General features: G+C 50.0%; 1 protein-coding gene across 2 annotated transcripts in view; it reads right to left on the bottom strand.

The window, feature by feature from the left end:
- Nucleotides 1-4,366: 4,366 nt before the first annotated feature.
- Nucleotides 4,367-13,043, bottom strand: part of ITGA3 (integrin subunit alpha 3) — a 28,208-nt gene continuing 19,531 nt past the window's right edge. The window contains exons 17-26 of one of the 2 annotated variants that reach the window (XM_081581259.1): nt 12,677-12,756; nt 12,495-12,572; nt 11,894-11,996; nt 11,604-11,786; nt 11,329-11,451; nt 10,545-10,658; nt 9,525-9,623; nt 6,960-7,085; nt 6,485-6,626; nt 4,367-5,748 (exon numbers count right to left, since the gene is read on the bottom strand). In XM_081581259.1, the coding sequence (XP_081437385.1) occupies nt 6,516-6,626; nt 6,960-7,085; nt 9,525-9,623; nt 10,545-10,658; nt 11,329-11,451; nt 11,604-11,786; nt 11,894-11,996; nt 12,495-12,572; nt 12,677-12,756 (1,017 nt within the window). In that variant the 3' untranslated portion in view covers nt 4,367-5,748; nt 6,485-6,515. The remainder of the gene's footprint in view (nt 5,749-6,484; nt 6,627-6,959; nt 7,086-9,524; nt 9,624-10,544; nt 10,659-11,328; nt 11,452-11,603; nt 11,787-11,893; nt 11,997-12,494; nt 12,573-12,676; nt 12,757-13,043) is intronic. The other variant, XM_081581258.1, reaches the window with a different exon arrangement.

Genomic DNA, 13,043 nt, shown 5'->3' with positions numbered 1-13,043 from the left:
CGTGGCTACCCCCTGGGCCCGCCCCCTTAACCCAGTGTTTGCTCGGAGCGGCCTGTTGTTTTCCAGAGGCAGCGCTGAGAGCCCGCCTCCCCGGCGTCACCTCCAGCGTTCCTCCTCCCGGCCTAGCCCGGATTAACCCCTCCCTCCCCAAAGGCCCGTTATTCCCTTTCCTCTTACACTGCGTTTCCCTGTTCCCTCCCCGAATCTCCTTCGTTTGCCTGCCCCGAGGTTGTTCGGTACATCCTCTTCCGCCCACAAGCGCCCGATTCACCTGTCCTGATTTCCACCCACCTGCTGTCCCTCAGGGAGTCTGGTGGGTTCCCAGTCTGGACGACAGTGACTCGGACTGTGGATGGATCATGATGTCAGCCCATGCTAATACCTCATATAGATGTGTAACACACCTACTTCCACAAAGATCCAAGCAGCTCAGGACAAGGCAGCATTTTGCTTTTCCAGTTAAAAAACACCGAGTCAACCCCCTCACTAAGCCTAGCGCCTAGCGGCGGCTACAATGAACTTTTAAAACCACCTTTATTATTCTCTACAGTATTCTTGCCTGGAGAATCCCAGGGATGGGGGAGCCTGGTGGGCTGCCTTCTATGGGGTCGCACAGAGTCAGACACGACTGACGCGACTTAGCAGCAGCAGCAGCAGCAGCATTTGACCTGAGAAAGCAGCCTTTGTCGCACTTGGTTTTCTTAGAGAAAGATCCTGGAAGGTGATCTGTGCTGGAGGCCAAGAGCCGACACTTCACAGCAGCCCGGATCTCTTGTGGGAACATAGCTCGTCCTCTTGTGGTCCAACGCGGGATATGTCCTGTCCCCGCATCCCACCCACTTGCCCCTGTGAGGTGTTTTTCGCTTCAGTCCTTGGCCCACACTCACCAAGTGCCAAATAGTTGCTAGGCTTATCTGCTGGGAACGGGAAACACAGACAGGATTGGGACATGGTCTTTTGCCTTGATTATTTCATTTCTCAGTTTGAGAGAGCTGCATAAGTAAATAATTAAATAGTTACAACAGACTGCAATTATAACCAATGTAGAGCTATGTGCACCGCTTCACAATGGAAGGGACTCTCTTAGCTGAATGAATAATATCCCATATGCCAGGCACTCTTTGCATGCATCATCTCATTGAATTCTCCAGACAGCTCTACCGTGCTACAGTTACCACCATTTTATAGTTGAGGAAACAGGTTCAGGTACCATTTTCCACTGCTCACAGCCTTGGCTTTCACTTCTTACTGGAGCCTTTCCAGTTCTTACATGATCTGCTTTGGTTTAACTCTGCAGCCTCATCTCTTCCATGCTCCCCTGCCCAAGTCCCACCCATACTTATCCAGTGTCTTGAACCAGACTTCAATCTCCCCACTGTTGCAAATGCTGTCTCCTATTCATGGATCATTCTTTCTTCTCACTTTCACCTACCCATTCTTCTGCACTCACCAAAATCGTCAATGACCTAATTGCTAGCTGAATGGAATGCAGGTAACAAAACGCACAAATCCCCAAATTTTCCACTATATGTTCAACTTGAGTTGGTGGGGCGTTCTCAGGGACTCAGATTGACAGAAACTTTATCTCAACACAGGCTTCCACAGCATCAGAGCCAGGAGAAGCAGAACTGGGAGTCTCACCCAGCAATTAACTGTCTCAGCCCAGAACTGGTCCCCTTCCCTCCAGCTGACAACTCATTGGCCAGGCTGGCTTATGGGCTCCCTCCAAACGTTCCTCAGGCCTCCTGATCTAGCACTATTTTAGCTCTTAACACACCACATGGTGGTCATCTGCTGACTCATCTGTCTTCCCAGCTAGGCTTCAAGCTCTGTGAGGGTGGGCCTGTGTTGGTCTTATTTACTGCTCTGTCTCCAGCACCAGACACAGCACCTTGAAGGGAAAAGAAGGTGAAACAAGAAGTTGGAGTCACTGGGAAGACATGCCACAGAGATATCGAAGACCACCAAACATCCATCCAGCTAGTGATTAGATCATTGACGATATTGGTGAAGGCAGTCTTCAAGTTGCCCAGAAGAGAATATTAAATCCTATACGTAAAAAGCTGAGCCCTGTGCCTGGCACACAGTAAATAATAAATAGCAACTATCACTACTACTGTCAAAATTACAGTAACAAGGAAAAGGCCATAACCTCCGAGGCTACGTGTAAAAGAGATTTCCCATGATCCTCCCCTTAGAGCTGGACTTCCTAATGGGGGCTCTGAGCTTGGATCGAATTCCTCCTGCAGAAATTGCTGCAGAGTGATAATGGGAGTGGTGTGGTGTGGTGTATCAGCCAAGCTAGGTTAGGTGATGGGAAGTAACAAAACCCGCAAATACCCAAATTTTCCAGTGTATGTACAACTTGGGTTGGTGGGGCATTCTCAGGGACTCAGACTGACAGAAGCTTTATTTCAACACAGGCATCCACAGCATCAGAGCTGGGAGAAGCAGAACTGGGAGAGTCTCACCTAGCAATTAACTGTCTCAGCCCAGAACTGATCCCCTTCCCTCCGGCTGACAACTCATTGGCCAGAATGGCATCATCCAACCAAGAGGACCTAGGAAGTGCAATCCAGCCCTGTGCCCAGGAGAGGGAGAATCATCTGATGGGTTTTTTTTTTTTTTTTTTTTTTTACTGATACAAGAGCTAAGATACTTCTTTTAAAGTGTTTGGAGGTGCTGCAGCTCCAAGGAACTCAATAAGCTTGGCATAATACAGGGTTCTTTTCTATAAAGTGGGCATTGCTGGATCTCTGCCAGTGTTTCTTTCATGAAAGTGTAGCTGCAACAGTCCTGAAAATGTCTACTTACTTTCGCAAGTGTGTGTGAGACAGATGGTATGTTTTCATCCAAACAAGTGCTCACAGGAGATGGGGGGCTGGGCCTGTGCACTGCTCAGAGCGATATATAGATCCTACTTCATTCTTCAGTGGCGGCAAAGGACTGGACCGAGCTGGACTGAACTCTGATCAGCTTGAGCTGGGCTTTGACCACCTACATATGTGTTTTTTCTGACCTAGTGAATAACCCAGATTTGGAGAACAAACTGAGGTCTCTGGTTACTGGTCCTGGAAGTTCTGGGTAGGGGCTGGGGTTTTCCTGGAGGAACTAGACATTTTACTGTCAATCAATGACATATCCTAGCACAGAAAGTGAGCCAGTGGGGTCTCATAGAGAGGGTAGAGAGCAGACAGCTGCCACAGGGGGGCCGTCTGAGGCAGCTGAAGCTGAATTGAAGATCTACCTCTAGGCTTTTCTGAGTAGTAATTTCCAGCCTTCTTGTCAAAAGGGCTTCCTTGGTGACTCAGACGGTAAATAGTCTGCCTGCAATGCAGGAGACCCAGGTTCAATCCCTGGGTCAGGAAGATCCCCTGGAGAAGGACATGGCAACCCACTCCAGTATTCTTGCCTGGGAAGTCCCATGGACAGAGGAGCCTGGCAGGCTAGAGTCCATGGGGTCACAAAGAGTTGAACATGACTCAGCAACTAATACTTCTTGTCAAAGGTCCTTGGGAACAATTAACAGAAGGACTTGTGACACGATTTAGGACAGAGACATCACAGAGTAAGCAGCCTTGCTCCATCCCCCAGGTCTGTGAGGCTTGGTTTTGGCACTAGCAGAGGCTGGGACACGCATGTCCACTCACCATTCAGGGTGCCCAAGCACAGTCCACAGCCTCAGCGCACAGGAGGCAGCAGAGAGCTTGACCCAACTCGGCGCCTGTGAGCTCAGGACAGAAGTGTGTCTGGAAGAGCTGCTGCAGGCTAGGGCTGCAGGCTAGGTTCTCCCTCCCAGAGCTAGGGAATGGATACTAGGACGTTTTAGTTTTTCCACCCTTGGGTCACTGGTTCACCATCTGATCTACCCATCATGGTATCTAGGGCTGGTTGTGGGGAAACTGAGGCAGTAACGCAGGTTCTTATCTAAACGTAGCCACCAGACGAGGGCTCTCAGCTCTCCACCTCTGCACACAGCCTCACCCTATCATTACCCAGGACTACCTGCTTCTACGCAGAGTAGCTTCCTGCCTCTTCCAGACCCTGCACACCACCATCTCTACTCTTACTCCTTCCCTAGGCTGGCACAGTGTCCACCAAGAAGCTGTTTTGGATTCCATACAGCCTACTCAGGGCTTTTCCTCATCTGATGTTCTGAATCTCAGTTATGTGACGGTGACCATCCCTTAAGTCTGGGGCACCCCTGAGAACAGGAGCTGTTATCTCTGCCATAGAGCTTCACCCTCCCAACCTCTCAGAGCCCTGCCCCTGGCTCTGTCCACCTGGAGATCAGCTAGGTATCATGAGCCATCAGCCTGAATGGTGTTGGTAAGATGTGGGGGTAGATGGAGGCAGATGCAGTGTGTACAAACAGGGGGCTGTTTACTGGTTGCCGTGAGAAGCCTATATACAAAGAAGGCACAAGGAGGGGGAGGGAGCTCCCCTGCTACAGTACCATGGAAAGGGGGAGGGGCTGAGGAGGGGACCTGCCAACAGACCGGGGTCAGGAGAGGTTTTCTGGAAACAGCTCAACTTCTAGAATGGGCCACAGGTCAGAAGGCAAAGCTAAACTGGCTCCAAAAGCCAAGGATAGCCAAGAGCTCCACTTCTAGGTCTCCAACCCATGGTCAGTGAGGGCAGGGTGGGGTCTGGCCGATGAGGCATGATGGGGCTTCCTCCCTGTTCTACATTCAAGTGTCGCTCCCTCTGTGATCGCGTGGAGATCCCTCCAGGCTTTCAAGGCCAGGATGGTAATGTGGGTGAGAAGTGGTATCTGCTCTGTATCCGTCCATCATGTCCTTGGCCCAGGACCAGTCCCCACTCTATTAAGGATTCCATCATGCTCCCAGAGCGGTCCCAGCACAGCGTGTCCTGGATGCCTTGCAGCATGTCCACCTCTGTTTCCTCAGGCTGCGTTTCCTACTAGTGCGTGGAATGGCCATGGCTGAGTTCAGAGGTTTTCTCAGCAATTCATGAAAGAAAGCCACCCTGGGGACCTTCTTTCTAGTTCATTCTGCTCTTGGTCTGAGCATGCCGGGTCCTGTGAACACTTCCTTGAATGACCTCGGGCAGGCTCCCCACTCTCTGCCATGGGTGCTGAGAGCTGCACTCGGGGTCTGGTGGTCTGCTCCTTGTCAGTAGTTTTCATCTCGAGGTCAGGGTCAATCCAGTGCCTATGGCTCATGATGGGTCCAGTGTGAACAGAGCAAAGGTCACCACATTGGGGGCCTCTTCCTTCTAGCTCTGGCAGAAGCCCTTGGGCTTGGTTTTGGCACTGGTAGAGGCTGGGACACGCATGGCCATGCACCATTCGGGGTGCACAAGCACAGTCTATAAGCAGTGGGACCCACATGTGCTCATATGTGTCCAGGGCACAGGGCTTCAGTGCTCAGCAATGCACGGTCCACAGCCCCAGCCTTCCTTCAGGGAGAAGGCCATGGCCAGAGAGCACGTGCATGCACTTGAAAGGTGTGTGTGCCCGAGCCTGCTGGTGCCAGCCAAAGGCAGCAGCCCCTGTGGTCTGTCGGGGCATAACTTATGATAAATAGAAGAAGGGGACACTGGGGGAGCAGGGTGCGATCAGGGAGGATGTCAGTAGTATTGGCCCCGAGTCTGCCAGCTGGTCACCCAGTGCTTCTTGGTGGGCAGGGTGCTCCCTGGAGGTGGGTAGCGCTCCTCCTCCCGGATTCTCACCGCGTGGTACTTGGGCATGATCCGGTAATAGCGGGTCCGCTTAAAGAAGTCACACTGGAGGAGGGGGAGAAGAGGGACACCTTCAGAAGAAAGCATTTACAACCAGGGGGAAAATGTGCCCAGTCCCTTCCTTCCTCACCAGGAGGTCCCCAAAGCCAGGACCCCTACCCAAACACAATGCCATCTCCCTGCCCTGAGATGAAGAGGACAAGGTTAACCACCCAAGACCCCAGAGGAAGGAGCTGAGGAAGGCAGAGAGGAGAGGGAGAGGCAGATGGAGTCAGAGGGGCAGCTGCCTAGACTGCAGATGGAATGGCTAGGAGGGGTGGTGATCCACAGTGACCACAAGGTCGGGAGGGGTCAGTTTGTCAGCCCAAGAGGCTCCCAAGAGGAAAAGTGCTGGTTCCCAGGAAGAAGGGCTCTATAAGTCCCCTCCTTCTCTGGAGGTGGGGATGGGGGTATGGAATCACTCTGAAGTCTGTCTTGTGGCCTACAAACATGGAGCCTAGCCTTGACCCTTTCCAATCCCCAGAAAGCATAAGGGGCACAGGGCTCCCTCTTGAGGTCCCAAGTCCTTGAGGGACTCAGTGGGGAGGCTGGTGAGAACAGACACGCGGAGCTCTCCCAGGATGTAGAGGGGAGACTGACAGAGTGACCTGCTCTTTGGGGGTGGTGCTGGGGACAGAGTGAAGTGCAGAGAGGGCCCATAAAGGAAGAGGAGCAGATAGGAGAGAGTCAGAGGCCCCAGCCAGCTGAGGGCTTGGGGAAGGAGGCCCGGAGGCCGCGTTACCCAGGTGGGCCGGGGGTGGGGGCTGCCCCCCTCAGTAGTCTTCCGTCAGCCTCTCCGTCTCTGACGGCTGGCTCTTCATCTCCGCCTTCTGCCTCTTAGCTTCATACAGGGCGCGAGTGCGGGCTCGCTTGAAGAAGCCGCACTGCGGAGGGGAGGAGGTGGGGAGGGGCCATCAGGGGGGGCTGAGGGGTCCTTGCCAGCAGCACTCATGAACTGGGGCTTAGGGCTGGGGAGCCTGGATGCCTGGTTCCCAGCCCCAGCTTGATGTGGCAGGAGCCGGAGCTCCTGGTTCCCCTTTCTGGCTTGCGAGTCCCCCCATTAACCCAGGACTGGGAGCTGGTGAGAAAGTGGGGAGGACTTGGGTGATGGGTGGGGTGAGATGGAAGTGAGGAATGGGATGAAGGGAGGGCTGGTGAGGGTCTGCGGGCACGGGGTCCCAGAGTGGGAGTCCCAGTGGCGGGCTGGGTGTTCTAACCTTCCACAGCAACAGGATGATCAGCCCCAGTAGCAGCAGCCCGGCACTCACAGCCACAAGCACCAGCCACAGCTCAATCTCAGCCGGCAGCTCCTCCACCAGGTCAGAGTCAATGTCCACGGAAAACTGGAAGGGGTGAGAAGGGGCTCAGTCATGTGTCCACCGCCTTAGGCCCTGAGCTCATCCTTCCTGTTTCAGCTGGACCCAGGACCCTGCTGTTTGATTTACTGCCTGTAGGGGGCACACAGGGACTGGAAAAGCCCCTGCCAGCCCATTGACAGGAGGAGATTCCTCTATCCTCCCCTTTTTCCTAGAGGCAGACACCAAGATCTCAGATCTGGGAGGCAGCCTGGAGTCTGGTTTGTGACCCACACATCCAGGCTTGGGTAGCAGCTCCATCCTTCACAAGCTGTGGGGCCTTGGACAAGTAATTTCACCTCTCTGAATCTCCATTTCATGCTCTCTGATAAGAGGATCGTAATGCCTACCTCATAGTATAGTAGAGTGGCCAAAAGTATGGGTTCTGGAGCCAGACTACCTCGGTTCAAGTCCTAACTATGTTAGTCACTAGCTGTGTGACCTTGGGCAAGTCGCTTAACCTTTCTGTTGTTCATCTGTGAAATAGGGATTATGCTAATAATATCTGTATCATAGGTTTCTGGGAGGATTAAATGTGTTTAATATGAGTAAACTGCTTTGAGAAATACCTGGTACAGAGCAACACTTCCACAAATATTTACAAAAAATAGAATGCATAGCATATAGTACCATTTTTTCTTCCCCTACAATGAAGATATATATATATATAATATTATTATATTATATTACAGGCTTTATAATATAGTTATTATACATATTTTGCATATATATACACACATATATATTTTAAAGTTCCTTTGTGTGTGTTTAATATTTACTTATTTGGCTGTGCTGGGTCTTAATTGCTGCATGTGGGATCTCGTTCCCTGACCAAGGATCAAATCCGGGCCCACTGCATTGGGAGTGCAGAATCCTAGCCACTGGACCACCAGAGAAGCCCCTGCATATATGTTTATATATAGAAAAATATTTTTCTGACTGTACGTGATTATTTCTTTAAAAGTTACTTTTATTATTTCACATTTTTAAATGTATATATTAAACATATATATTTTTCCTTTCACATAAATGGGATCTGTGTGTACTATGCACACTCTTCTGTGACCTTTTGCATCATCTTTCAATGTCAGTTAATAAAGATCAACCTACTCTCTTCTGACGACTGCACGTCATTGTAGGAAATGTACCAGAATTTATTGAACCAGTCTCATACTGATAGACATTTAGATTGTTTCCAATTTTCTGCCATTATAAACAATGCTTTAAAATATCCCCATATATTTATGTTTGCAAATTTGTCCTATTAGCTCCTTGATATATTATCATATGCAAGATCAAAGGAAATGTACAATTAAAAATTTAATAGATATTGACAAATTCATCTTTAAAAGAATCCATCAATTTATATTCCAATCAATAGCATTTCCTTCTACCTTATCAGAACAAGACAGCATTCTTCTTTTTAATATTTTCTCATATGATATGAAAAAAATCTTATTGCTGTTATATTTCACCATACGTACAATACCTATGTATGCCACCCTTTCTCTTTACATATGAAAAATGTCTATCAATATTTTGTCATATATGCTATATAAACTTTTAAAAAAAGCAATGTGTCTTTTGCCCTCTTAGTTTCTTTACCATCTCTTTTGCTGTATACAGATTTAAAATTTCATAGAATTGAATTTTTCAAAATTTTTTTGTGATTTCTGGGTTTAATAAAATAACTCCCTCTCCCCATAATTAAAGATTATTATTAAATTATTTCCTGAATTTTCTTCTGGTATATTAGGTTTTACTTCCTACATTTAAATATTTAACCTAACTCAAATGTGTTTTTGTTTATGGTGTGAGGCAGGAGTTTGTCTTTACTTTCCAAATATGTTCTCCCAATACTACTTAATCATCTATATTTTTCTCCTGATTAAAATGCTATCTGTATAATAAAAGTAAATTCCTATTCTGTTCCATTGATCTTCCTGGCCCTTCCTCTGCTACCTTAATTTATTTTAGGAAATGTACGATAATGTATTTAACCAACCCTTCATTCACCTCCTATATATATCCCTTCTAACTTTTCATAACAAATTATTAGCAATTTTGTGGTATTTATTTTTCCATATATATCTTAGAATCAAGTTTGGGAACTTTTTTCAGGTTTTCACAGAAATGCAACATCTTTACATGCAGATCAAATGAGCTCAAGTAGAGGTTCTCAACCCTGGCTGCACAGTAGAATCATTGAGGGTACTTTCAAACATACCAATACTGGGGTCCCACCTCCACAGACTCAGATTTCATCACTTAGGGGTGTAGTCCAGACACAAGAAGTCCTCCAGGGGATTCCAATGTGCTGCCAAGACTGAGATCAAATAGCTAAAGTATGTGGAAGTGCTCTGAAAAGATGCCCTGCACTCCCATGCCCTGACCAGGTCCTGCTGTCTCCTTAACACACTCACTCACCCGCACTGTTTTATTCTCCATGTTGATGGTGGGGACGCTGGTTCGGAGGAACAGGGTGGCCCAACTGGCTACCCTGACTCGGTCAAAGTCTCTGTAATCCTGGAGTGGGGAACGATGAGTCAAAAGAAGCAACTGAAGTCCCTCTGAGCCTCCTTCCTGACCAGCCCCCAGGACACTCTCCCTCCACAGAGCATCTTTAAGCACCACTCCAAAGGACCTGACACCGGGCCTCTCCTCTACACACGAATGCACATCATTCATTCATCTCTGTAACAGGTCCTATGCTGGATGCTGGGGACAGCCAGGACAGAGAAGGTCACAGTCTAGGTCTGGCCTGTGGGCTAAATCTGGCCCAAAAGCTGCTTTTGTAAATAAAGTATTTCTGGCACACGGACACACCCATTCACCAGTGTATTGTCTGTAGTAGCTTTGTGCTACAATGCAGAATCGAGTATCTACAACAGAAAGCACGTGGCCCACAGAGCTGAAAAGAGATGTTTAATCTAGTCATTTACAGAAGAAGTTTGGTCTAGGTCGGCTGGCACTGCAACCCAGAGCAGAGTGTGCTAAGTGGCATGTGTAGCTTCTGAGAAAGTTCTGTGTGTCTAGACGGGAGAGGTTATTGTCAGCTAAAACAATCAGAAAAGATCTTGCTGGTGGTCTCTGAGGGAGACTGTGAAGGCTGAATGGGAGTTTCCATGCAGAGGTAATAGATGGGAGCTGGCATCCAGGGGAAAGGAGCAGCATGGGCTAATGCAGAGAGGTGAGAAAGTAATGGGTACACTACAGAATAATGAACACGGGAGAGGTTATTTTATGGAGACAAAATGATGTCACGTCCACACATGGATGCACAGACTAACTCTGACACAGGGCACACAGTAACAGGCGCATAACCCAGCATGCATCCATCTCCATGCAGTCACCGACAACACTCAGGTACACACGTGCAGTCTGGCCTCACCCTCTCCCTGTTGCTCTCCCAGCCCGGGGTGGGTGGCAGTTGAGACCGGCACTGACCTCGATGAAGGTGCTGTTCCACACTCGTGCCTGGATGGTCACGTTGGTGATGACAGGGGCATCAGGAATGGGGCACTCCAGCCATACACAGTGGGTGTGGTCACTGCCACAGCTCTGAGGTAGGCAGGGAACACAGACCCAGGCAGTCTGGGTCTCTAGATTCTCCAGACTTCGCTCCAGGCTTTGTCCTAACTATGGTTGAAACTGAAGGGGCCTGTCCTCATCCCGTCACTCAAGCACATTCCCCACCAACCCTGTATTTACGTGTTCAACGCACATTCTTTGGACCATGCATATGTAGATGCCAGCGACACAGAACAGGAAATCTGGTCGCTGTTCATGTACACGGGGCCCAATCCTGAACACCACCTTCCCACACTGGGCCTTTCTTCCTGCTGGCTTTCTCCCCTGGGAGGCCACTCCTCCCTCTCCACCCAGCTAGGCTTCAACTTGCTGCCCAGGTCTGCTCCCCCCTCCCTTCTGACAGAGAGCACCCTGCACCCTGTCTTCATCTTGTCTCTCCCCATCCCTAGCCCTAACGTCCAAAGCTTTGAACAGCTGTATCACCCCCAACAGGTTGGGGCTCCTGGGAATAGAATCAGTGTCTGTGCTTTTGGTTCACTGTATTGGCTGCTCCCCAGCACAAGGCAAAGGCCACATCACCACATCAGACTGGGGTCTCCTGGAGAGTAGAACCTATTTCTCTTGCTTCGTGTGCCTCGAGGTGCCCACTAACTCTATGATGGGTGGGCATACTTCCCCCAACCCTGCCTTGGTCACTCACCAATTGGATCTCAGACTTGGCCTTTTTGGCAGCAGCCAGAGTGACAGGCGGGGGGCCTTGGCCTCCTCCTGGGTCCAGTTGTCGCCGCCTGCGCTGTGGAGATGGCGGCCTGTCCCCAGGAACCTGAAGAGGGTAGAGGCAATTTACTGGCGGAAGGAGCAGAGGCGAGGAGAGGAGGAAAGGGCAGGGAGAGGGAGAGGAAGATGCTGGCCTTTCTGCCCTGCAGCTAGCAAAGGAAATGGGCCACAGGTGAATGCTCCCCCTGGTGTCCTTACAGAGAGAGTGAGGTTGAGAGGGTTGACAAGGTCTCCAGGTGGCTGGCAGTGCCAGGATCCATTGCCACGGACAGTGATCTCTGTGGGGTACAGCAGCCACTTGCCATTGCTGACTTCATAGGGCCACTCCAGCCCCAGGACCAGGGTCCCCAGGGCTGCCAGCCCTTCACCCATTGGGCCCACCTGTGGAGACAAGGGTTGTCATGGCTACTTTCTCCTGGAAAACCACCTCTGTCTCACCAACCCCTAATCCTCACACCCTCTGACCCTGAATCCAGAGGTCCCTTTACCTGGAACTCGTACTTGAGAGGGCTTCCCACATCCTCCACAGTTTTCATGCCAGACTCACCCATCACTGTCCCCCCAAAGAAGCTTTGTAGCCGGTGATTCACCCTAGGGGTGAGAAAGAGGCTGGAGTGATAGGGGACAGTAGGGGCCCTTGCAGGGGGTGGGTACCAAGGTTAACTATAGCTCCTTTGACATCAAGCAGACCTGAGATAAACCCCAACTCTAGCATTTACTAGCTGTACAGCCTCAAGCAAATAATTTATACTCTCTAGCCTCAGTTTCTTCATCTGTAAAGTAAGGTTAATCACTTAAGTGGGGTCACCATATCATGGGGCCACTGTGAGAAGACAATCAGATGATGTATATAAAATCATTAGCACAATGGGCTCTCATGAAATGGTAGGGCCACACCAACACCTTTGCCCCAAAGTTGCTGATTCCTCCACTGCTAGCTGCTCTGCAAGGAGAACAATAATAGTAACAATAATGACAGTGATGTTGAGGATACCAGGCCAAGAGAGGTGTGTCAGAGGAGCTTGAGAGACACCTTAGGGAGGGGAGGCCCAGGCTCCTCAGCAGGCTGAGGTTCAGGGCGGTACCCACATGCTGAGTGAGGCCTGGAGTGTGTAGTCCACCAGCAGAGGCAGGGTCATGGGCCGTAGGTCATCCTGGTAACTTGACCTGAGGAAGGAATGCAGGGGGTAGGGGAGGAATATGTCAGCTGAGGCTGGGGGGCACCCAGGATACCTCAATCCCCATATAGACGGCTTTCTGAGGTCACTCACGTGGAGAGCTGCAGCTGCGCCTGGAGTTCCCTTGTGTGTAGGGTCACTCCGATAACCTCGAAGGCAATGAGTAGCTCCATCTGCCATGAGGGAAAGAGAGGCAGAGAGGGGTTTTTGAGGCCAGGCAGGGGTGATGCCATGGGGAAGAGAGGGGCTGAGTGCTATGCTAGGGAGCTGGCTCTCTGGTCTCCACCTCCCACCTGTCTCCACTCTTCCACCTTCCTAGCCTCATCTGCCTCCTTCTTTCCATTCTTTTCTGTTAGTAATAGCTCATGTAGCTCAATACTTCTGAGCTACATGACCTTGAGCAATCACTCAAGCTTTCTAAGCCTATGTCTCCTTTCTGTAAATTAGCACCAACCTACTC

The sequence above is a fragment of the Giraffa tippelskirchi genome, chromosome 3, assembly GCF_054371585.1.
Source record: "Giraffa tippelskirchi isolate mGirTip1 chromosome 3, T2T-mGirTip1v1.2.pri, whole genome shotgun sequence".
In the NCBI taxonomy this organism is placed as follows: domain Eukaryota; kingdom Metazoa; phylum Chordata; class Mammalia; order Artiodactyla; family Giraffidae; genus Giraffa; species Giraffa tippelskirchi.
The sequence above is the reverse complement of the archived record's forward strand: the minus strand, read 5'-3'. Positions and strand labels throughout refer to the sequence as shown.